Genomic DNA, 26901 nt, shown 5'->3' on the forward strand with positions numbered 1-26901 from the left:
CACTTCCCGTTCTATTGAGCCGACCTGTGACAGTTTCATTGTCACACGTCGGCTCGTACTATGAGGTTGAGAGAAAATACCTAACCTCATAGTTCTCCTTTAATTTATTTTGTCTTTTGGTTAAACTCGATGGACATGTTGGACATCTTGTTTTCAGCCTAACCATGTAACAGAAAACAAAACACGCATCATACTGAAAAACAGAATGTGTTTTATTTAGCATCATACTGAAAAACAAAATGTGTTTTATTCAGAAAGCACACAGATCATTTGTACATGGTGGTGATGGAATGCTGCAGTTGATGTATTGAAAAGATTCACACGTTACTTTCAATGGATCCAGTGAGCCAGTCAGCAGCCTTTCTGTGGCTTACACATTCTCCATGTGGTGTCGATCTCACATATTGTTATAAAAATCATGTAGAAGAATTTAAAAAAAGGAGACACAATCCTTTAAAAAAAAAAACCCTCTATACAGTCCCGGCCGATATTAAGTGACATTGTTTCTATGCCATTGTCTCTTTCCTGATTATGCGCCTTTGGTGACAGGTCAGCATACTGGTGAAAGTCGATCGCGTCTTGACCTTTGACTTTTTCTTTAGTCTTTTCGGATGTTTTAGTGATATTCCGAGCTCCTCCATTATGGCATTGAAAGAAAGACACTGTGGATAGAAGAAAACATACATTCAACAATGTTTCCATGTAACAGTAGGCTATGCACTACTTATCTCCTGAACTGAATCATCTATAGGACTTGGTAACTAGACATGTGCGATTCGTTTCGTTCCGAATCGAAATTTGGACGAATTTTCGGAAATTCGGACATTCGGATGTATCCGAATTCCGAATTACAGACATAACGAATGCAAACGAATCCGAATTTCCATTTCCGAAATTCGGTAGCGTTAGTACGAACGTTCGTTTCGTTTTCTGTTCTTATTCGTTTCGTTCGTTGGAGCAAAGTGACATTAGAGAAGGAGAAAAATATTTTTTCCCCCTCAAATGTCACTTTTGCTGCAAACGAACGAACGAAACAAATAAGAAACGAATAAGAACAGAAGACGTACCGAACGTTCGTACTAACGCTACCGAATTTCGTCCGAATCCGAATTCCGAATCCGAATTGACTTTCACACCTGAATCCTGAAAAACGAAATAACACAAATCCGAATTTAAAACGAAACGAAACTAAACGAATTTTTTGGCAGTGCACATGTCTATTGGTAACCTCTGTGATGATGTCGCACCACTGGCGTTCTCATCTCTGCCCCATCCTAAGCACAAAGCCTAAATACCTGCTCTGCTTTCTCCAAAAATCTCATATCCAAACACAGTAACAATAACCTTGATTATTTAGAATGCAGCATACCTGGCACAGAAATAGGTGCCCCTGTGCTACACATAGCCAAAAAGAAAGGGTGCTCTTTTGCTGGCAATGTTCCCATATCCGGTGGTAGGGACCAGTCAACACGACCAGCTGACTCTGAACAAGTTGACCGGTTTCCTCCCCGCCTGCTCTTCAGTCCCAGCAAGGGATCAATTACATTACCATCCAGAGATTAGGGACAACAGCTAGTGCAGAGCATAGAAGGTATGACTGACCAGGACCCCACTCTGCATTACCCTTTCTCTCTGTCAATTTTTTGCATATCTCCTGGAACACTTCAGCTAAAGGATAATTTCAGCTTCTTGGATGACATTCTGGGGGCTAAGAAGAGGGAGAAAATACTGGGACATTAAAAGTACAAAGTTATAAAAAGCGAGAGGGACATGGGGCATGTAGATTAACCGGTGCCCAGAGATGGGCTTTAAATTAACCTGTTCTTTAAAGGTTTGCTTAATTAAGCGCTCCCTAGCAACATATACTTACATTCCTTTTGCTCTCCTGCTGCTCCCCTCAGCTCCCTCATGGGAAAGTTCTGTCACTTGATTTGTAAGCTTTTACACAAAGTTTTATGCAGAACGATCCTGTCTGCATACGAGTACGGACACCCGCATGGACGTGCAGTTCGGGTGAGTGTAGGGCAGCATACGGCCGCATACAACCATACAGAAGAACAGGCTGCTGCGTACAAATCACACGCAGCACCTGTCCTTCCCGGGAGTGGCCCGATACGGCCGTGCACGCAGCATGGATCTGTATGGGCCGGCTGTTACTCGTGTGAATGAGGGCTTGCACCGCTGATAACAGCTGCGGAAGGTGCACTTGGAAACAACTGTTATCAAAGTCACAAAACAATCCGAAGAGCCAGTGGAAAATGTCATTCTGTCTGCAGCCACCCAAAATCGAAAGATATCTTTTGTCTAGACCAACCCTTTAAATGTCTGATTTCATTAAATGTACGGAGAGTTCACAACAGGAGCCAAAAAACATACATAATCTGTGACAAGCGCACACTTGTCTTCTCTTTTCTTTTTTTTTACATTATTTGTGATACTGATTGAAAAATACATACCTTATAAAATGAGGAGTAATCACATGAAAGCTGGCTATGTAATTACCTAATGCTTTGCACTTCCCCAGTGCTGGACAGATAACTGATGTGTGTTCCAAATGGTATATACGGTTATTACTTGAATAAATAACTTTGATGCAGCTCACTCCAAACCATAATGTAAAATACCCATAAATAGTATAAAATTAATTTTTTCTGTCATGTAAGTGCCAATCTAAGTTGTTGACAGGTCTTTTTAGTTTTTTTTTGTCCTCAGTTAACTAGATTAATATATATACTGTATATCTAAAGGCCAAAACCTGTCTCTACCAAGATGGCTGCCTCCACTCACAGCCACAGGACAAGGCAAGACAGTAGTGGAACAAAGATCAGCTTTAGGGAGACCACAGGCAATACTGGTCCTTTGTCCTCTGTTTGCCTTTGAAAAAAAGAAAGACTCTTAATTATCTTTAAAATATGGCCACTTGCCATATTGATCATGCATCATCGCACAGATATTTTCCAACAAGCTAAACAATCTCCATAGGCAATCAGGGTACTTTAGTGACTGGATGTGTTCATTATTGCTCATCTCTATTACAGTAAGTGGGATAGGGCTATGTCCACACATAGATTTGTTGTGATTGAAAACAGCAGCTATACGGGTATCATTACTATCAGACCTACCAACAAGTCCTTTTTCCTTCCTTATTGCCCCATTGCTAACACCCAATTCCAATTTTTAATAAATTGTTCAGTTTTTTTCTATATTTTTTAAATGCAGCTTTTGCTGCAATTTTCACCGACACCCTGGCACTACATCCAAAGACTCTTGGCACTGCGGTCCAGCACAGGGCCTCATCTAGGTTGAAAAACACCCAGTGTCATTCAGACATGAATGTGCATTGGGTCAAGGTAGCCCTAATTTTGAATGGGCTGCACCATTTTTTTAATGAAGCACACCGCAATGCATGTGCGTTGTGGTGCACTGCAGTGTGAATGTGTAATTATTCAAAGTGAATGGCACTGGAACACAATGCAGTAAGGGCGTTGCGGTATGCCAAGTAAAACAAATGGTTTACCAGACGTTACTGTAATGTAGAGATCTGAGTTGTAATTGCTCCTTATAAAATTACAAATATTCACTGTTTGAGTTCAGACTCTGGGTGGTGCCTGGTATGGACATATCTTAGGTTCACTTTAAGCGGAGTCTACATCAATCATACATCACTGATTTTGGCTTGGTTCACTTTAACTCTTCCTTATACCTGTGTAGACAGACAAGATGTAAACTGTGCCTTGTAACATAATGATCATAAGCTGTAGTTCTTAATAGGGGGGAAGGAAGTCGAGTTAGTCACATCAATATAGAGCCATGTCACCCTAAAAGTGACAGATGATGCTAATGAATGGGGCCAGAGCAAGTGTGGAATAATTAATTTGTGCCATCCGCATAGCACCCACTCTGACCACTCGCAGCTTCTGGTAAATGGGTTATTTAGTATTCAAGCTGGCAAAACATTTTTTTCCAGGTGCTCAAATCAAAATAGACACAGGGGAAGGTAACACGCCATATCAATCAATTTCACAAACAACAAAGCTGAACGCTGGGAAGAGCTGGAATATGATGTTGGAAGGGAAACACAGAAATATGACCCTGCAGCTTATTTGCTTTTCATGATATAGCGTGACTATTTCTGTTCAAGTATGTCGATTCTCTATGTGAGTGATAACGAAGGAGTAACCTGAAGTAAGAGGACCCTAGGAAAAAATCTAAACTGAGCCCCAAAAAGCAGTTTGCTGTCTTTAACACCCACTGAAATTACTATTTTTACGGCTGACCCATATTTGCAACTCGGCTCAGCCTTCATTGTGATTGACAAACCTGTGGTATACTGCATAGTCAGATGGGAGACACCACTTTCTCCACAACAGCCAAAGCCCAAGTCCAGGCTCTAGCCCCCCTCCCCAATGCCTCCCAGCCTGTATTTTTTAATATTTACCTTACCCTACACAACACCCATGGCCTTCTTCCTCTTTAGACCTTCTCCCAGGGGTGGGAGGTCATCAATGATGCAGAGAGCAGAGCAGACATGGTAATGTTGCCACCATGCTCTGCATCATGACACCGAGAGTCCCAGGTGCCATTGTAATGCCCACTCAGCAAGTGGTTTTATAAGACCCTGTACTTATAGTATGTCCTCAGTCTCCCAGGTTGAATGACTCCAGGAGGACTAAAGCTTCCCATACACGGATTGAATTTTTTCCGTTTCCTGCTGAATTGCCAAAAAATCCATGGGTGACCCTATCGGCACCACCGAACTCAACAAAAGTTGACTTTTCAATCAACTTTTGTCAAAGTAGCAGGTAGAAGTTTGTCGGCACAACAGTGGTTGCAGCCAATCATCTGCAGTCACTGTCCTAGTGTTCTAATCAGGGGAGATTCTTCCATTCACACTCGTCATCATGGGTGGGGAAATGGAGTGATTTATCTTGTTCAACCCATGTGGCTGAATGAGAAATATCTTACAGTGTGTAGCCAACTTAAAGGAGAACTATGAGGTGATTGCTCACTTCCCGATCATCTCCCTGCAGAGAGTGTTGACTGTCAGGATTCCCCCCCTCCCCTCTCCGATCCTCCAGTGCTGACTTGAGGAATAGACAGGGGAGGGGGTGTGCACAGCTGGCTCTGCCTCTAGAAAGGCAGAGCCAGCTGTCAATCAGCCAGCTGGGTGGATCTCGACAGTATTGTTGGGATCCGTCCCGGCTGCGCCGCTCTTAGTATATAGCTCACTATACTGTATACTGAGCTTTGGGTCATGGGAAGAGGTTAGTATATGTCCTCCCGTGATCCTTGGAGAACTATAGAATCAAAAGATTACCCCATAGTTCTCTTTTAACATCAGCAATCTCATGGCGGTTACATGCCACGGCAATCACACCACTATATCCACAAAGCCACATAATAACCATGTCAGTGCAAACATGGTCATCAATGGATTTGCTGATAAACAAAGCCACATGGATTTCCTTTGAATCCAGAGGTTGGCATAAAGTTAATAGGTTCTGAGACAGCAAGTAGATGGTAGACACTACCATTAAGAATCTTTCAAAAGTAATTTTGATTTGAAGTTGGCCGAGTCCCAGCAGTAACATTTAATGTGTGTACAGGGTAAAATAGTTTTTGGCTTTTAAGTCTTCTTGCACAATGTGATTTAAAACAATGCATACTGAGATCCTTCGTTAATTATAATGGAAAGTAAGAGTTTCAAGCAAATGGTCTTCAAAGGTTTTAGTTAATTGCTTTATATAAAGAGAATCAGTCTCTTGTTCTAAAAATATATATATAAAAAAGAGTTAAGCAAGCTTTTTCTTTTAGCACCGTCATTTGTTCCTGTGATCACAGCGGGGGTGAGGAAAAGGACTTTGTTAGTTTAAACTCCGATTAACTGGTCTTTAGGAGGTGTTGCTTTTAATGTTCTCGGTTACGTAAGAGTCATGCTTCTACAGCCTCATTAAAGGATGAGTGTACCTCTGTGATAAAAATAAAAATGAAATATTATTCAGCTTTCTATACCTGGTTCATTTCATGCCTTTTCGTGCCAGCAGCTATAAAATGATCATCACTGAACCCTGATTAAAACTTGGAGAAGGATGTGAAAGCAGAGCAGAGGAGATGCCATGGCATCCAATGGGTCACCCCTGCTGTGAACATCGTCCATGATATCAGCCAGCTAACTGTTTACTATTTATTGAAAATGCAATTACAAAGCACATCTAAGCCCTCATTCACACCTGAGCGATTAGTTGTACTTTTTCCAAAGTGCGACAATACTCAGCATGAAGATTCCCATTATATTTAGTGGCGCCCTTTCACACCTGAGAAAAAGTACATTCAACAGGAGCACCTCAAGTCTCCTCCTCTTTGCAACCTCAGGCCTGTGAACAAAATAGAGGATTTATCAGTTTCCATGTTGGATGTGGCGACTGTCATCCACCCAGTGAGGGTCCACAAGAACTACAACCACAATGAAGCCCATTACACGAACCGTGGCAAGTGGAACCGTGGAGCCTGATAAGAAACTTGGGAATTAAGTTTTCCTGCATTTGGGGCACACTGCACAGAAAAACCAGGAAACAGACACAAGGATGACGATGATGTGTGATGTCACAGATGATACTGCTTTCCATTGGCTAACAAAGACCTAAAGCTTAAAAACACATCACCTGAATTGCCCAGATCACTTGTAAATGCTCAAGTGTGATTGGTGCTTTGGAAATGCTGATCTGGGTGTTTTTATATGGCTCTATAGAGACCATACTACCTGCTTGCAGAACAGGGTCCTGTAAAGAGAGGGAGGTCTAAAGCAGCCAGACCTTAGAGAGGCCATAACCAGCCTGGTCTTACCACTGTTTCAACAGTGCAATGTGACAATATAATTTAAGGCTACTTTAATAATGATACGATAATAATAATATTACATAGAGAGATTTGGGAATCAGGAACTACTCCGTAAGACTAGTGGTGTTCAAAATGCCTAAAAGGAAAGTTATAGTCTCTTCAGTGATTTCTTAGAATCTTCCCACCCCCCACCTGCAGCCCTTCTGGGGCAATACCTACTTTCCTCTCTGATCCAGCAATCTTTACTCCGGCTGTCTTCTCTTCCTACTATGATAGCATGCTGTGGCCTTATTCATTCCTGTGGGTAATTCTTACTTATCTCAGCTTTCAGCGGTCCTTGGAGTGAGACTTACCCATAGGGGCCATTGTGCACATTTTAAGCCATTACACTTTTAATGTGTATCTTAATCCAAGAACAAAAATGTAACATATTGGAGTTTACCAGTCCTTAGATATGCCTGCCGCATTCGTTTTCCTAGGGTAACAACACTCACTCCACCAGATCTATGGATAGATATGGTGGACAGGAATTGTGTTAACAATAACAATGGGGAGATGTTTTTGTAGTTCCCAGAGATACAGTAGCTGTAAACTATGCCAATTGGGAAAACAGATTTAGAAGTTACCAACTCAAAAGGCTTGTGGAAGGATCAATAGGTTTTTTAAATTTATTTATTGAACAGATATAATAAAATGCTTTATAATATTTTATAGATCCATATTTTATAGTTTCAAATGTAATGGATCATAAGGGAGCAAATACAAGTAGTTCATTGTTAGGATTTACATATACTTTTAAACAAACACCAGAAACCACTTTAATTTTGCCTGCTCCAATGCATTTCACCAAAATGGCAAATTCTGACAAAATGTTCGATTTTTTGCCCAAATTTAAGCGGAGTAAAAACTGTCAATTTTGTTCATACACATTTCTTACTTCATTCAATGTAATTATTTATTAGTTGTGACATGATGAATGTTTGTAGGGATGAAATCAGTCATGCTAGCTGCTTTACTTAAGAGCACCTGTCCTATACATACAATGAAAGCCAGCTCACCCCCAACTGTGAGATTCATAAGGTGGAGAGATCTTCACTATCTCATTCTTGTATGCTGTACTTAGCAGTTCCGTTATGTTATGGGTATATGTTTATACTAGTTGTCTCCAAACTGCATCCCACAGAACAGATGCAGCCCTTTGCTTGCACTTATACTTCCACTGACAATGATGGAGCACTGTTCCTCCCGCTGAAATCAATACTGGGGCACTATTCCTCCCAAAGACACCAATGCTAGGGGAACTATTCCTCCCAATGATGGGTCACTATTCCTTCTACTGACACCAATGCTGGGGGCACTATTCCTCCCAAAGACACCAATGCTGGGGAACTATCCCTCCCAATAGCACCAATAATAGCGCACTATTCATCCAAATGATGGGTCACTATTCTTTCTACTGACACCAATGCTGGGGCACTATTCCTCCCAAAGACACCAATGCTGGGGCACTATTCCTCCCAAAGACACCAATGCTGGGGCACTATTCCTCCCAATAGCACCAATGATAGGGCACTATTCCTCCCAATGATACCAATGATGGGTCACTATTCCTTCTACTGACACCAATGCTGGGGCACTATTCTTCCCAATCACACCAACGATGGGGCACTATTCCCCCCAATCACACCAACGGTGGGGCACTATTCCCCCCAATCACACCAACGATGGGGCACTATTCCTCCCAATCACACCAACGATGGGGCACTATACCTCCCACTGACACCCATGCTGGGACAATATTCCTTCCAATGACACCAATGATGGGGCACAATTTCTCCCACAGACACCATCAATGGGGTACTGCCACTTACCACAAGGGTTAGGTCTAGGTCATTGTATAGTGCCACTGCTAGGTAATTTTTTACTCCCACTGATCAACAACTCTGGGCCATATTTTACTCACACTGACCAGTGGCATTTTCTACTCCAACTGGCTACAGTCTGCCACCCCTAAACTCTTAAGGAAAGTTAAGTGGCCCTTTGCTTGGAAGGTGTAGTTTATACAATAGTGACTGCGCAGGTGTTGATCCCTGACAATTTTATGACTACTAAATACACCTGATGCTTGAATTATTTTTAAATGCAAAACTCTCCAGCACTTTGACTAATAAACCAGATGCATTTATGTAATGAAAATGTAACATCATTTGTGCAGCTTCCTAGTTAGCAATACTAGGAATCCTGAATTACATTTTACAATGCAGGAGCACAACTGGGAGACCAGGGCAAAGCGTTGTCACATTATAACAGGCAGAACCTGAACAAGGACCTTCATGGCAGGATCAGCAGGTATTATTTTAATGAAAGCTACAGTAAAATATTGAAAATGATTTTTTAAATGGCATTTACATACATTGACTATAATATTTTAGTGATAGGGCTAATATACTGTATACTAAAAAAGATATGTTCAGTTTTGTTGCAGATTCAAAAGGCGGAGGTTGGACTTTGGCTACAACCTTTTTTCATTGCTTTCAAAAAGCTTTATTGTAACTTGGATGTTGCAATGTCAGACCCTGCTCCATTTACAGACGCAATTCACCTTAATGAGAACTCATGACTAAGTCCTTGTTGGGGTGAAATGCATTGGGAAGAATCAGCAGGGTCTGGTGGAGAGCGTTGTGCTTTGGCTTGTTCTTGTGAATGCATCCAAGTTGCAATAAAAGCTTTTGTTTGGAAAGTACAGCTGAAGTGAAGCTTCCTTCTTTAGAACTTATTACGCCAGGGAAGAACGGATCCTACTAAGTTAGGAACAGAGGGCTGTGAGTGAGCTGGAAGACTGTCTAGTGTGGCATCTTTCATGTGCATCTAGTTTGTTACAAATTACTTTCAGCCCCCAGTCCTCAATCACCACCACCCCCTGTCCACAGGTCTGTAATGACCTCCTCTGATGGCAATGCAACCCAGCTGATAAAAATCCAGTGCCAGGCTGCTTGCCCCCGCATTTAACATCCTTAAGACTTGGAGAAGCAATGTCTCATTTAAGTCTACGGAATGTTAGTGTGCAGGGGCAGACAGCTGGGCACCGGCTGGGGTGTAGACAATGCAGGAAGAAGTAGCTGTTGGAGGTAGGTACGGACCTTGGGTGGGAGAGGGGCAGGGGAGAGGTGACCTAGCTAAATGTATTAAGGGGCCAGATAGAGGGGTTTGGGGGATTTGGTAGCAAAGCTAAACCAGGTTGTCGGCATTCATTTAGGAATGTCAAGCTTTAAGCAAAAAAGTGAGCATAGACATCCATGTCCCTCACAAATGGCTGTTGTCCACACCAGTCAATCAGATTTGAGCTTTTTTTCTCTATATAATCTGAATAGTTTCTATGGGCAACGGCTCCACTTCAGTTATAGCTTTATAAATCAGTGTTCAATCTGTCTTCATTCGAGCAGTTGCTTCTCCTGTGCCAGGACTCCCAGAATCCGTCATACATTTTAATGTCACTGGCAGCTGAAACACTCAGCAAATGAATATTTGTTTCCAGATGCTGATTTTGCACAAATCACTTATGTCTGGGAAACTTGCACACAGAATTACAGTAATTTTGGCTCTTTTCAGTGCAGAACCATTCACAGGAAGCTGAAATTCCAAGAAAATGATTCAGGACGCCCTGATTTTGCTACAGAGCGTCAGCGCTTTTATAACCGCTGCAATTATGATTTAGGAGACTGTGCGGTATGACTTTTAGGAATGCTTTGAATAGGGAAAAAAAAAAATACCCAAAACTAAACTAGTATTTTAACTTCAGTATGTATAATCCCAGTCACTAAAATACCATATAAGCTTTAACATGTTAATATTGTAAACCTAAAAAAGAAAAACCTGTAATGCACCTATAATAATTTTTCTACTGTATCTGTGCCCTTTATTTTTTTTACATTATGATTATAAAAATGGACTTTACTATACGTAAATTACAAACTTGGATAGCTCTGTTCCTGTGAGGTTAGTTATACTCAGGGGCGTTCTTTGCCTTTTTGCAACCTGAGTGGGCGTGAGGGAGTGCTGGTAAGGCATGCTAACCAGGGGTAGGGGGGCAAAATGGTATGCCGGCCAGTGCCATCACTGAGCCAGGAGCTGAGCGGGATCCTGGCTAGGGCATCCCAGGTTGCTAAGAGCTGGGCGGGTAGATGTGCATGGTCCTTACACATCCCCCTACTTGGCTCTTAGTAACCTAGGATGCTCTGGCTGGAAAGGGGGTGGCAGGCCATGCCGCTCTGCCTGTCGCCCCCCATGTGACCCAGAGAGATGTCGCGTGGAGTAAATAGGCTGCCTCATTATAGGAATGGCCCTGGTTATACTCCCACTACAACGTACTCTTTAACATCAGTAAAATGAATTGGTTGTTTATACGGGTTGCTATAGACTCTAATTGGTATTATATATCAATATATATTATTTTATTACATTTCTTTTATACTTTTTGTCTCTACATGTTTTATTAAACTATTTTATTAACTATCATATATCATAGATCAATATTGTTATTGTTGTTTTGTATGCTAGCCCTGAAGAAGGAGGAGTCCAATTTACCCAAAATGCATTGGCTGTATCTGACATTTCCTTCCAAATAAACAACTCAAATGAATCTTCAAGGGAGATGACAATTTTTTTAGGTGCTGCTAATCACTCAACCGGGACTTTATTTTTCAATAAACTTTTTCACAAATTACTTGTTGATCCTGCCAGTCACTCTGTCTTCCTTGATCTTAGTGGCAACAATCTGCAGGCCCATCCAGCCTCTGCAGGGTTGCCACCACAGCGTACAGTGCTCCTAGTCTTCTCCCAAGCAAGCCAAGTCGACCTGCGACCATACAAACTTTGGATTTCAGCCAATACCTCTAAATTGACTGAAATTTGAGCTGTGGGTGGCCCTCCTGACACCACCCATTGCAATAAACTCGAATGAAAAATGCAAGGAGCCAGGTTCGGGGTAATGCAAGGATCAGGGTAGCGGCTGTCAGCCAATACAATAGCAGATAGGGGAGGCTTGTTGTTTAGCGTTGATGGGAGCATCAAATGATTTCTCTGGTTCAGCCCAGCGGGTAAAAAAATCTTTACATGTATGGACAGCTTTATTATGAGGCTTGATTCCCCTGGCTGCTCAAGTCACCAGCAGCAGTACCTGCAAGGTGGATCTCTTGTCTTGATTGATGGCGGCTCCTCCAGAAGCAACTGAGCATTGTGATAAATGGTAAAATAAATGGTAAAATAGTTGTTATAACTTATTTATAATGTACTTATACAATGCTGGATCACTAGTTTTAAAGTGATCGAGGTTCCTGTGTCAGAAAAGCCAGATTTCAGCAGTTATGTACTATGGAAATGTTACATCTTGTTCCTGATTGCTTGGCTTTAGAAAGTGATTAACAAAGCATCGTATACATGCACCAGTAAGATGACCATTAATTGCTTCTATAGTGCGCTATTCATCAAGTGGTGAGATAATTTATGAATGAATGGGCTGGCTCTTGCAGTGTAATTAGAGAGAAAATTGAGTCATTGCAGGGAATGTAAATTCAGTGGGGGATTATTGATATATAGCACTGCGTAGTATTAGTCCTGGTTTTAATGGATTAATGGAACAGTTAATGGTAATTGGTTTTCATGATAGAAATAATACCTGGATATAGACATCCAGAAGCTGCTACAGGGAGTATGCAACTATAAAGGGCATCTATATCAAGCATTGGCAATATTTGGGTATCTAATCCAATGTCAAGTCACAGCATTGGTGGAAGAGGCCATAGCCAAAACTAAAGAAGGGTTAAAAACACCATGAGGTTATTTCTTTTTATAAATGCCAGACACACAGTAAAAATAATTATCGAGCAGTCACTGCACCCGTTAATGGCTGTGGATGGATGGCTTAGTTCAAAGACACTATGCAGACACTATGTGGTTCTGTACCTTGTGATCAATGTGATGACCAATCACACTGATCACAAAAATAAAAAGTGTAGTGTTTACATTGGTAAGCCCGCCCCTTCCTCTTACAGCAGTAGAAGACAGGGAGGAGAAATGACTTGTTCATTTATTGGTTCCAGATCTGTATATGTCTCCTGCTTCTGGCCTGTACATTAACCCCTTTACCTTCTCCTCCTTCTGTGTATGCCCAGTACAAAATATATAGAAGGTTAATCTGGATTCAGTGTTGCCTGACCGAGTAATTGTCAGTCAAACTATCACAGCGGTGAAAACTGAAAAATGGCCAGGTAATTAAGGGGTAACACAGGCTGGTATTGATGTGGTTAAAGTGCCCCAAGCTTTAGAGCTCCTGAGGTGTTCATGGTACAGTACAAAGATATGTACAGACACTAGGAAGTCTTGCCAAGTTGCAGTTATAATGTAATAATAGTATACAATAAAGGGCAAAATGCAAGGAAATACAGTAGGGATGCACCAATACTGTTTTTTTGATATTGAGTACAAGTACCGATATTTATATTTCGGTACTCACCGATACCGAGTACCGATACCGGTACTTCCGGTCGCATGGAGCTGGCTTCCCCGGCAATCAGGAAGCCAGGCGGCATGTCATTACCTACCTCCAGGTTTCATGATTGCCGGAGAAGCCGACTCCATTCTGTTTGGCCGGCTCAATGTTGATTGGCCGGGAAGCCGGCTTCCCAGCCAATCGGCATCGAGGCTGGCCAAACAAATCTGACAATATGGTGACACGACCCCCACCCTGCAGGCACCTCATTCCCCTCACATAGATCCTTAGCAGCAGTCATTACCATACCAGTCCCTCGGCCATCTGGGCAGACACCGCTCTCCAAGCCCTCCTGGATCTGCCCACGTCTCCTGTGTGTACAGTGCCCACATGATCGGCCCTCAACCTGCTACAGACTGCCCAGTGCTCTCATTCAGAAATCCTGTGCATGTGCAGTAGCAGGCTGAGGGCCGATCCCGTGGGCGCTGTGCACACAGGAGACGTGGGCAGATCCCGGAGAGCGGTGTCTGCCCAGCTGGCCGAGGGACTGGTATGGTAATGACTGCTGCTAATGTGTGAGGGGAATGAGGTGCCTGCAGGGTGGGGCTTGTGTCACCATATTATCAGATTTGTTTGCCCGGCTCGACACTGATCGGCTGGGCAAACAGCATGGAGCCAGCTTCCGGGCTCCATGTTTCCTCGCGGCACTGCCGGTCAGAGGAAATCTCCCTCTGACCGGAAGTTCCAGTATCGGGAAAGGTATCAGAATATTTGGGAAAGTACGAGTACTTGCCCAAATACTCGGTATCGGCACCAATACTGATACTAGTTTTGGTATCGGTGCATCCCTAAAATACAACAACTTGCTTGTATTGCATTTGGCTTCCTTTAGTGTGGATCCGAGCTAAGTGACAGCTGAAGGCACAAGAGTAGCTGGAGAGCTGGACAGATAAGAACTAAAGGAGAGGAAGCTAGCAAAGAACACTGAACAGTCTCTCTCTTATACCCAGACATTGGAACTCAACTAGAGTCCCTACTGTGAAGGAATGGATTAGAGAACTCTGCTGCATTATGCATTTGGAACTGCTGACATCGCACCTACATGATAGACAATCGACATTTGATGAAATCTGCCCTCCCTGGCTTCTGTATATGGACTCACATCACTTCAGGTCGCTTTGATCCCTTCCTTTGACATACTGATGCTCTTATTACACCTGGGATCTCCAATTATCCATATGAAGTATTGCTTGCTCTCTTGTCCTATTCTTCCAACTTCTAATACTTAGCTTACTTTCTCTTTCCTCTACTTGTTTCTCGTCTGACCCTTTCTCCTCTGCCCCGTCAACCTCTTTCTTCTTTTTTCCTATTCCCTGTATCCTTCCTTACCCTTCCCTCTCTCCCTACCTTCCCCCTCCACTTTCTTTTTCTCATCCTTTCAGGTGAAAATTTGGACTCACCCTCCACCCTTTACAGGTTTATATCTGCATCTAGGTTGAGATAGAAATACTACCCATTTTTACCTAACCTGATAGTTTTTTTTAACTATTATATACAATGTAATACTGGCCGAAGATGGTCCCATTCCACCTGTTTACCTTACTTTGTTGTATATGTCTTGTTAAAATTGTTTTATTAAAAAAAAAGAACACTGAACAGGTCAACTGGGAGAGGGGTTGCTTGAAACGCAAAAGCGCATTGGAGATCACTGGGAAAATGTTTTGAGTAAATGTTGACTAAAGAATTTTGCGTGAATTATCGGTGGAAGTGCTGCAGATGCTGTGGGTGTGGGATTAGCTGCAAGTCTCCTGAACTTCAGGAATAACACATCTGTGTTGTTGAACACAAAGGGTATAAGCCTGAGTTTCCTGTTAAATGCAATGTATGTTATTGTTGATTGCTTCATGACCCTAAAAGTTATTTCACAACTATAAGAATGAGGATTTTATCACGCTTGACCTATAAAGTTATGGAATTCTTTTGATTATACTGTCTGTTAGGAGCAGCACAGCAAGTCCTTCTCCCACCTACATGAAGCCCAGTGGGTTTTATTGGAACATGGATCTCAGTCTTATACCACCCTGAATAAGAAAGTCTGCTTTAAATGTTCTGAAGCTCTTTGGAGATTACCGCAGAAAGAACAGCTTTTGGTTCAGTGCAGAAGGAGGCCCACTTCTCTATCTAGAGGCTTATGGGTAAGGAACATTTCATCCTTTAATTCCACTGTAAATGTAGCGTAGGTCAGGCAGTACGACACAGGGTGAGATTGGAAAGTAACAATACTTATTAAAGAGACGGGAAAGGAAGAAATAAAAAGTGAAAGGTTACTGAAATGGAGCTGAATGTGAGGGGAAAGATCACTGAAGGGTGCGCGGTCTTCTCTGGCAGTAAAAATTGCAATCACATAACATGTTTGATATATTAAACTGAGTAAGCGGGATGTGTGAAGCTCATTTCAAACAGGGGAAGGTTTCTAGGCATAATAGGGCAGATATATGAAAGTCATGCATCTAATAATAACATTTTCCCTGCACTTCTATCAGCTGAAAATATATGGAATGTCATATGATGCTTCATGCCTAAGAGTTACACTGTACTATTATCCTTAGCATATTATATCTACACAATATGGCCAAAAGATTATGGACATCTGACGATCACACCTATTTGAGGTTGTTCCAGAATCCAAGGCATTAATATAGAACTGGCCCCCTTTTGTGCCTATAATAGCTCCACTCTTTTGTCGAAGAAGACCAGACTCGAAATCTGAGTCCTGATTCATCCCAAAGGTATTCGAGATGGTTAAGGTCACGATTGTCTGCTGGTCACTCAATGCTGACCTATGCTAATCCTGCTTGCCAACTACTCTTTTCTAATTGACCAGCTCCTGTATGGAGCTGTCCAACACTTCAGCTCAAAGACAGCCCAGCCTAACAGAGGGATGGTAGGAGTTGGTTGTAAAGAGCACAAGTTCAAAATATTTGGGTGACAGGGAGGGATTTAGCATTTAAACTTTGATCTACTGTAAGGATGTCACTACCCATGCAGAAGAAGAGGACACTTATCAAGAAAGTAGAGGATACTCATCACACTCATTATAGAAGGCAGGTCCCCACCCTCACAATATACAGTCAATCTAGAGGATAAAGTAACCTATGCAAAGACCATGGCTGGTGTTTTGGTGAAGACACATGTGCACACAGAAAGGTTAAACTGCCCTGTGCTTAGACTGTGCCTCATGGACACCATTTTATGGGCGAAGAAGAACTAATGAATGTATATGCTGCATTGTATTCCGTCCCACATACATTTTCAGCTGCCTTTATCTGTTCAATTGTCTCCTCCACTCACATGTCTCCCAGCTCTCTTATCTTCCTCTGCTGATCTTTTCCCCTTTGTGTGATGTGACACTTACATTTCTGCTTCGATCATTTCCTCCCCTGTGCTCACCCTCCCCTACCCTCATCATTTTATAAAAACAAAATGTTATCATTATAAAAATGTGCACAACTTCATATACCTGGAGATTACCAAAACAATCCTGAATTTTCTGGGGCTCATGTTTTTCAATAACACATAAAGCCTTGTGCCTGCAGATTACTTTTTCAGGAAAATGAAGAAAATTTTAACTTATGGGACATTTATTGACCCCCGGTAGCGAACAGCAATAGGATGGGAAAAGGAGCAAATTTGTATCTGCATAATTTCTTTGTTTTTCAGCATATCAGAGTGTGGATTTGGTGGTCCTCACCAGAATTTCAGGCTCCGTTTGTCAGGCTTCTAACCAGGGGAAGACTCTGAGCTTTTGGCATTGGAGGCAAACACAACCAGCTGGGCTTTTCATAGTGTAGTTTAGTGGGAGCTAAAGTAAGTGCACCACACAAAGTATTGCAGTACCATAGTGAACAGTGGCCACGGTGAAAGAAGAATGTTGTTTTCCACTTGAATCAATATATTGATACAACGTATATTGATTATATTGTAATGAATGCTAAAATGTTTTATTGCAACACAAGTTAAATCTTAAAAATGCATTCAAGTAGTATAACTATTAATAAAAATGTATCTTATTTGTGTATCACTCGGCTGTAGATCCTCAAATCATCTCTGATTTGGTGCTGACACTGTTCTTCCATCTGGAGGGTGGATACTTCTGTTCCCCATGGTCCCTGTGTGTGTTGTAATGTAGCCACCACTCCAATCTCACTCCTGTGATGGACTACAATCTCACGTTTAGATTACTAATTTGTATTGAGATTGTAGTCCATCACGGGAGCGAGCTTGGAGTGGTGTCTACTTTACAACAAACAGGGAACAAAAGTAGCCCCCCTCCAGAAGGAAGGACAGTGTCAGCACCAATTCAGAGATGGTTTGAGGATCTACAGCCGAGAGATACACAAATAAGATACATTTTTGTTCATAGTTAAGGTACTCGAATGCATATTTTTATGGTTTAACTGATATTAGTGTCACTTTAAAATTAACATTGATGCACTATTTGATATGCTTTTATTTGATCTAATGGTATATGCATTTGGCAAAAAGTGTGGATAGGTTCTTAAAGAACATGGCTTATTGTAACAAAGCTTTTCAAATATATATGTAAAAAAGGGGAATTGTATGGGATGAATTGTAAATGAGGAATCTAGCTGAATATGACGACTACTGCTCAGTGAAAATGATATGGACTCACCTAACTAAAATGCTAAATAAAATACCAGCCATAATCACAAATAATCCTTATCATTCTGCTGCCTTTAACAAATGAACACAGCACATTTCCTACTTTTGTATTCCTCCAACATTAACTTCCTTAGCAGATCTCTGCATTCATTTGCATATCATCTCCGTGCAACAAAGGAGGTTCATACTGGAAGACTTCCTATATAACTCCCAGCAGCTGTCACTGATTGCGTGTCCCACTCTGACTGAGGTCTGAATGAGGGAGTATCTCTGAATGAGGGAGTTCAGGATTGACACTCTAACATATATTATTTGTACTGGCCAAAGGGGTGCAAATGCCTTTTTGCCACTCAGCTCAGTCATCACTTGCTTTTAACATATCCCTCACCAATATCTCTCCAGAAAATGTCCAGTAGCTGCATTTACTTTACAACTTGAATATAGGAATTTGCAAACAATTAATGGAGCGTGTGTAGTCATCAGGTAAAGATACAGTGCTCAAAAATGTTTAAAAAATGTTAAATATAAGTCAGTAACAGCCATTGACAGCAGGGGAATGGAGGCAGACTAGTCTTTTGTGGCATGTGGTATTATATCGCTTGCAGTCTGCAGGCTTTGCTTCACCGTACCAGTGGCGTAACTACTGCTATAGCAGCCCACACAGCTGCTATGGGGCCTCAGGGTGGGAAGCGGGCTCCACTTGGGAAGTTGTCTGATGTTTCAGATGCATTAAAAACATTGTGTTGCTTGTCACAGATCTCCTATGCATCCTCCCTATCTGAAAGTAGACTTGTTGCCTTCAGAGCTTCTGGTCATCCTGGCCAGCACTTTGATATTAACCCTGTATGCCTAACGCAGTATTCTTGAGGCTGAAAAGTGTCTTCTCAGCTAATAATTGATACAATATTTGAGGTCTGTAATTCCAAAAAAACCAAAGCCATGGTTTAAGATTGTATTAAAGAAGAACTCTGGGCATATTAAATTTTAACTCTCACAGTGGGGCTATCCCTGTACTGCAAGGACTATGTGCTCATTTTTTCTAGGGAGCTAAAATAACAAATAAATACTTACCTGAATCTTGGACCCAGCTGGCTGCTGGACTGGAGGGTTCAGAATTTAGACCAAAGCCCTAAGATTTTATACTTCAACAAAAATCAGGTTGAAAATGAATCCTCTGCACAGCAAATCCTCTTCTCCATCGACAGCTCTAGTCCCCAATAGTGTACTGACCCTCACTTGCTACGTTGATTTAGACATAATTTATGCTAGGATCAAATGTACTATTGTTCCATTTGAAATTGCCAGGCGTCACAGAGAAAGGTCCCTTGGGGGAGATCAAAATTTTAGAATGGGGCCCCATGAATTGTAGTTACACCCTTTTACACAGCAATTAATCTTCCTCTGACTGCTACTTTTTTTATCTTTTAATGGTTGATCTTTTGAGGATGCCATTGAAGTGAACCTGTGGGAAACTTAAATCATATAAACTACTAACTGTAGCTGGTGTCAGCTCATACCTTTTTCTTCTCAATATGCTCATCCAATGCTGCTTAGAGCACCTCTCCAAACTGTCTTCTCTTCCTCTTTGGAGAAAATATGCACATCCCCAACTTTCAATGCAGAAGCATTCTGTTAGCAGGCTCAGTCATTGCGTCCGTGTGGGGTGGGAGTCATATTAGTGGCAGTAGAGCTACATTAATTCAGCTTCACAACCCCCAAACCAGTATGGTGAAACACAGAAAAATGATAGATGATGTTTATTCTTCATACAGGCCTTTTGGAACTGAATAGACCTTTATAGTGAATCCAGCAATTACATGTGACCTTTCACGGGTCAACGCAACCTTTACATTTGTTTTTAAAATTGATCTACATTAAGGTTTTTTATCCTGAGCAGAGAATTGACATGAGAATAGTTGACCTCTGCCCTTTCAGTGGTCATTTATATCGGGGAAGCCTCAGAGTGCTGAATAAATGGAGAAAATCTATTCTGGATGAAAAAACATTCTAGCAGAACTAAATTTGTTGCCTGTTTGTACAGAGAAAGGAAGAGTTTGTAAAAAAATAAAAATAAAATAATGGTTTAAAAGGTTATCCTACTTCTATTTTCTTTTCAGTTGTGTTCCACATCCAGATAGTATTCCCAACAAACCTCTTTTTAGCTTAAAAGTGTGAACAAAATGGGTGTGTTTTAAAAAGTATGGGCATATGAAGGGTGCCACAAGGGTGTCCCAATAAGCGACATAAGCAAATAAATGTTCTTTTGTTTAGATTTTAAGATACTGAGTTCTGGCTCAAAGGGGGCAAAATCCCAAATGGCCTGCTCTGGTATCAAAATTGTGTGGACACAGCCTTTCTGTGGCGTTATCGGCTATCCACCCACTCTATGCTTACCAAACCCTGAAAAGCCTGCTCCTTGGATTTCCTCTTTCTTAGCAGTATGATAAATAGTCATGTAGCTATGAAGACATCTCTATGATGAGAGAAGCTGACAGAAAGAAGCTTATTATTTGAGAAATGCATTATCAGTGAAAATGTCAGTAGTGGCAGACTTGTGTAACCTATGCAAAGAAAAAAGTCTGCACCCTTCTTTTACACTTTTTTCCTGTAACTCTATGTGTGGCCTTGTCTTGGTGGCAAAGCAAGACAACCAAATATGGGCAGAGGGGACAAATGGGTGGGCTGACTCCTTTAAAGGGTTAAGGAAATCAGGAAAGGAGAAGATCAAGAATAATAGCCTTACATAACTCACCATCTGGAACTGAATCAGTAAGAAAGGCCCTGTGAACTGACATGGGTGGTCATTCGGGAAAATGTGACCATAGTAATAAACTTTCCTGCATCCCCCATTTTTTATTTGGCAGGAAGAGACACTTTTCACTCCAGCTTGGGGAGTAGGTGGCATTTGAAAGAGAACAACTAATTAGCAAAACTCTGAAAAAGAGAATCCATCTAATTGCACAGGGATTCTTGTACCTTATTCATATCAAAAGCTTCCTGGGCTTTGGCTCAAAGAACTTGTGGTTAACAGGTGCTCTAGAGATGGGCTAATGCTGTTGTGGACAGGCTAGTAGTGCAATCACCATTGTGCAATGGTACCTTTAGGCACCTCCTCCTGTGTACTAACTTTTTATCATTTTGGTTGTAGATACACTATTGCTGTTTCGATTATTATGTTGGCATTGAAAAAGGTAATTCTGACTTCTCTCTGACTTTCCTGATTTATAATTGCTACATTTCTGTGATTGTAGTACATATAGAAGCCAAGTAGGCCAACATGATAGCTGGCCAATGAGCATTCACAAAAAGTGGTCATCTGCTTACATAATGGAGAGAGAGCGCAGGGGTGATGTCATCAGTGAGCTGCTGCTCCTTGGCTGTTCTATCACTAGGCTGCGGAAGGAGAAGTAACTGAGTGTACAGATCCTCAACAGCCATTTTTCCTGTAGAGTTATCATCATTACCATGATTTAAAGGGTAAAAGGGTGCTGAACTGCATGTATGGAGGATATTCACAGCTATAAGAGTACGACAGGGCATATACAGTATGTAGGACATAAACTAGGCATAAACTGAAATTATTTTTGTCTAGAGTTCTTTAGCACAGTATAATTTTCTTTATAAGGGATCCCAGATGGGGGAGTACCGCCTTCCTTCCTGATAACCTGACACTTGTGCGTCTTCCCTGACAAACAACCTTGTACTTTTTAGCTCATGTGAAGCAACCCAGGCCTTATATCAACCCTAAGTAAGTCTGGAACACCAGGGTGTTGCATTACTAGCCTCCTTTGAAATCGTCCAACTGTGATAACAGCCCTGACTACAAAAACCTTAGTTTCCCTGACATTTTCAGGGAAACAGAACCTAAGATTGAACTCTGTCCATGTGTCCTGCTCAGTGACATAAACACACCTTTTACGTATATTATACGGTGTGAATAGAGGGTTGTGTTCTTATTCCTCGCTCCTCCCGGAGTAATTTGCCACAGTCTAATTCCGTGGACAAGGTGGTCCCCGAAGTGGAGTTGGACGGGTGGGTCGGTTTACTTTGCAGACCGTAAAAGAAACAAAAGGCCTTGGCATGCAAAAAAAGATGAAAAGAAACATGCATAAATTAATAATAATACAACAATGATAATACAAGCACAATGAAAACAACAGTAAAAATATTCTGAAACAATGGAAAAAAAATACAAAACATAAAAAAAGCAACTAAAAAGTAAAAACATGTACAGCAAACAAAATATGCTGATGCTGAATTTAATGCGGCACGGATGTTTGAGATATGCTTTCAGTTAAAAGATGCCTCCCAAAGTAATTCCATTATAAGGAAGAGAACCCTTAACTTGTAACACCATTTTTCAGGGGCACTTTAAGGTTAATTTACATGTTTGGTAAAAAAAAATTTGTGATATGAAAAAAATATGCCAAAACATCATGGGGTGCTGAACATGGGTCAGTGCCAAAAAGTATAAACAAAGGAAACTCACACATTTGATTGCAAAACTTCATATGATGAAGCATATAGCACCAATAATTCTCCTCCAGTAAGTTATGCTCTATCTCATGTAAAATGGATAATATATGTGCTCACCTATATGCTTTACATAGTGTTCGATACATTTCGGCGGGCCTCCCAGCACATTTGGGGGGAAATATGGGGCTGACTATACCAGAAACCCACCTATAAACCATAATTGCCTGACTGTGCCTTACTTCAGTTCTTCCGAGTCACTGACCCTAAGCAAGCATAACATATAGGCAGAAAAAAAAGAATCCACTTTTTATCTCTACACCTGTATAATTAAAAAAAAACATTGCTGCCATTGGGTCAGTATGGCAGCTGGCGAACTAGCATTCTCAGAAGGAGAGGTCAACAATAGTAGCCCACAACATTGTCTCATGACATTTGTACTTTAAATCACATAAGGGTAGAACCAGCCCAAGCCCTGTATCCTTGTTTTTGTATTGGTATGCGTCCTTTTTCTAGCTGCACTGTTTACCATCATGTACAGCAGCAAGAGGAAGCTTCAAGATCAGGAGGTAATGTAAGCACTTCTCAATTCAAGTACTCCAACAAAGGCAGAAGTCTCACCTTGTTTTATTGTAGGAACAGCCCCATCGCCATCTGAAATCCACAGAGGTATCAAACACTTACCTGTTCTATATCGCTGTTCTTCCGGGATTTGTAGATGAATTCTCCTATTGCTACAAAGACTGATAGGACGAGTCCCGCAGCCAGTACAATGAAAATTCCTCCAATGTTCTCCACTCCTAAAGCACTGGCTTCTTTACTGTCCTCCTCTGGACAACCGTTCCCTCGCCACCACTTCTCCTTTATCATGTGTAATTTCCCCTCTTCCTGAAGCTGTAAGATGGCGATGGTGATTTTATCTCTGTAGGGTGAGCCTGTGGGGAGATCAATGAAAACTACATGGAGGAATGTGTAGTATTGCTAATATTCATTTTAAGAACAAACTCCAGTGCCATAATATTTTCTTATATAAAAAGGTGCGGGTGGCATACAAGACAGAGCTTTTGAGGCCTACTAACTGGCATATCCCTAATTTGTGCAGTGCGTACAGTGCACATGGGCCCTGAGGGGGGGGGGGGGGGAGGCATAATTTGCAATCACTGCACTCATTGGTTATTCAATTAGGGAATGGCTCAGTGGTAGATCTGCCACCATTGCAGCCCATGCAGCTGCAATAGGCCCTGGGCAGAAGGAGGCCTTGTCAAGACCAGGTATGGTTAGCTACTGAGCTGTCCTTTGGGGTCACCATTCCATTACTTGTCTTGCATGTGGTGCAGCCGCCAGTGCTTCTGTTCTGTAACAGAGCAAATCCCTCCTCCCTGGCAGTGTGTGCCAGGACTCGGCAGAGAAGCGAAGTGATCTCCTCCCAATGTATACCTGAAAGTTTCAAATTTGTGTGGTTAGTCAGAGTCAGCAGAGGACAAATGGGTGGGGGATGGGTTTATAATCATTATACTGCCACTGAAGTTGGGGAAAGGGGGGGTTATAATTACAAAGTGTAATTACAGTCCCCCTTTCCTCACCTTCATTGGTGGCAGTGAACCTATCATCTTGCACAAAGGACCACTGCATTCAGAAAATGCCCCTGGGGCCGAATTAATAATTTTAGAGCATCACAGTGGCTGAGAGTTTAGTACTCCTGCTTTGCAGTGCTAAAAATGTCTCTGTGATCTCCACTTGGGACCTCGTAAGCATAAAGTTGGTATATTTTCCCATGTTTGTATGTGTTTCTACACTTAAAGAAGAAATAAAGTATTTTTGTAATGCAAACTCTGAGATTGCAAGTTAAAAATGATGCCTGCATCCATATTTGCACATCTATGCTATGCTTTGCTTTGCTTTATCTATATTTTATGTTGTTCATTTGTCATCTAGCAAAGTCTGTTCTATTACCTCTTCCCATCATTAGTGGGAGGTGCAAACGACAGTGCTGCTGTGTGAGGGAAATTATGTGATCATTTCCTAAGGGGAATTATTTACCAGAAACCTGGCATCTAACAGTGCACTTCTTCACCATAGATAGATAGAAAATACTGTCTTCTGGGAGCTTTGGATTCCTGGTCCCCCACAATTGATGTAGCAATGTGCATGAGAAGAAATGGAAACCACATGCTGAAGCACTATTCAATGGTTTATTGTAAATTCAAGATGCTGGATTACCTGCCTGGGCTTTTACCTCTCATGTGTTTTTCTCACAAAAAGCTTTTTCATAGAATAGCAACAGGGGACCAGGAAATCAACACTCCTGGAATAGTCTGTTTCTAAAGATTTTTTATGCAGTGATTTCTCTGCATTACAGTAGTAAATGTGAACCCAAAATCTATTTTCCTTATGTTTGGCATCATGCCTCATTGTATACCGTTTTCTTAAGCATTTTTTTTTTCTTTTGTGGCTCGTTTGTAAAGTTTCTTACCTGGAGATCCTGCTAGTAACAGACAATGCTAATACATTGCCTTCATTCAGCAGCATCCTTGTTAGTCTGCTGTGCTTGCACCTTCAGTTGGTCATTGGATTGACTACTCCAAGAGCCATGCCCAAGACTGGTAGGCAGCCAAAAGGCCAATCGAAGGAGTGTGCAAGGCAGGCTGAAGACACTACTGCTAATTGCAGGCACTGGCTTATGCTGGCCATGCACCAGTATAATTTAATTTACAAAAAACAGTGAAACAGAGGTTCGTTCTTTTATAGTAAGAGGGGTCAAATAACCATCGTTTTTGACCGTAGAAATGAAAAAAAGCAAAGGAATAGGATGGAATTTTTTTTCCCCACAGTTATAACAGTAAATTTGTTTTTTTTGTTGGGAAACTCCATTCATTCCAAAATCAAATATTAAAATGAAACAAAATTTTGAACAACATCCGTCAAGTTTCTGATAACATTATCGAATGTTCTGATGGGATTTTTCAGGAGAATATCTTACGAAAATCTAGCAGTGTATGGCCAGCTTTATTGTTGTTGGCCTGAAGCAGGAAATGCTGCCACTGGTAGGATCTCAAAGACAAGAAACTTTGCAACAGAAAAAATATATTTGTTTAAAAAAACTGTATACAGTGAGGCAGGATGCCAAACATACTGTAAAATAGATTTTGGATTTACATACACTTTAAGTATTTACTATATTCTTTACAGAGAAGAGTTTTATTCTCATTTTAGTGACAGAGTTGTTTTAATTTACCCCCCCCCCCCACCTTTTTTAAATTTGTAATTAAGTTGTAGATTTTGTAATGTAACATGGAAATGTAACAAACAGGTGTCTATGAAAGGGTTAATGTTGATATTGGGCCTAGGGGTGGGCTGTGAGTGGTTCTCTCAACCTGCCTATCCACCAGGCTGGCATATGTATTTCAGGCAGGTTCTAGTCAGACTGATTTCCCACCAAATGCTGCCTGCCAAATTCTGGTGATTATGTTATTGTGCAGAGTCAGTTGAAAGGCACCTGTAAAGTGTCTCCTTTCCCAGGTAATAACCACAGACACCAATGCATTGGCTTTAGTTTAGTCTTTCTCCCATTGATCACCAGTGTACACGTGAGTCCCCTTCCCAGTGACCAATAATGTTAGAGGGAATTTTGACTCCAACTGAACAACAAAGTAAGAGGGAAGTCCCATAGATGGCTAATTTAAGGTGCACTACATTGTCCATCAATGTAAGGGGTAATTCTCCACTGACCACCAATGTTAGATGGATTCTTCCTCCTACTGACCAACAATGTAGGGGCACATTCTGGGGGTGGTGGTGTGGTAATGGCACACAAGAGCTACTGGAGAAAGTTGCCTGAACTGGTGGTATGAGGCTAGCTAGCAACCCGCAACTACTATGCTACAAGCCAGTTCTAATTAAAATGGCTTAGCGTTCTAAGGTCAAAAACATTGTTTTTGAAGCTTTCTGCCTTGCCATTGAACAGTTCCTGTGATTTGTTGTCATGCTGCGGGTGCTTTTTAGCTTGTTAAATATAAGGCTTTTAATACTATGAACTTCCCCACATAGAACACATTATATGTGCTCTTTTCCATTTCTGTAAGCTTTAGTAAAGCCGAGAGAAATAAAATCTCAATTGTATTTTCTTTCAGTAGTAGATATTTCCAACTATCCTAGGGTTTATTTACTTCCCAATCTTGTTTGGGAATCTTGCCACCCCCTCCTCAGACATTCTGGCTCCCTATATGTGTCTGTGCCATAATTTACAGTAAGTGTGATATCACTCATCATTGAGCTGCTGATTTTGCCCTTTGACACAAAGTCAAATGACAACCCATCGCAAACATACCTGCTACAGAATTTGGGTCTTGACCCATAGTTTAAGACCTTCTGCTCTATCAGATGCTTTATCTCCACAGTCATAGATGCAGGTGCACATGGAA

At 41.4% G+C, this 26901-nt stretch overlaps 1 protein-coding gene across 5 annotated transcripts in view; it reads right to left on the minus strand.

Annotated features, from left to right (window-relative positions):
* Window positions 1-220: 220 nt before the first annotated feature.
* Window positions 221-26901, minus strand: part of GRIK1 (glutamate ionotropic receptor kainate type subunit 1) — a 160426-nt gene continuing 133745 nt past the window's right edge. For 2 of the 5 annotated variants that reach the window (XM_018555375.1, XM_018555372.1), the window contains 3 exons: window positions 23165-23415; window positions 21920-22081; window positions 598-662 (listed from right to left, as the gene is read on the minus strand). In XM_018555375.1, the coding sequence (XP_018410877.1) occupies window positions 21932-22081; window positions 23165-23415 (401 nt within the window). In that variant the 3' untranslated portion in view covers window positions 598-662; window positions 21920-21931. Of the gene's footprint in view, window positions 663-21919; window positions 22082-23164; window positions 23416-26901 lie in introns of all 5 variants that reach the window. The other 3 variants (XM_018555374.1, XM_018555373.1, XM_018555371.1) reach the window with 2 other exon arrangements.

The sequence above is a fragment of the Nanorana parkeri genome, unplaced genomic scaffold, assembly GCF_000935625.1.
Source record: "Nanorana parkeri isolate BGI_ZX_2015 unplaced genomic scaffold, ASM93562v1 scaffold194, whole genome shotgun sequence".
Taxonomy (NCBI): domain Eukaryota; kingdom Metazoa; phylum Chordata; class Amphibia; order Anura; family Dicroglossidae; genus Nanorana; species Nanorana parkeri.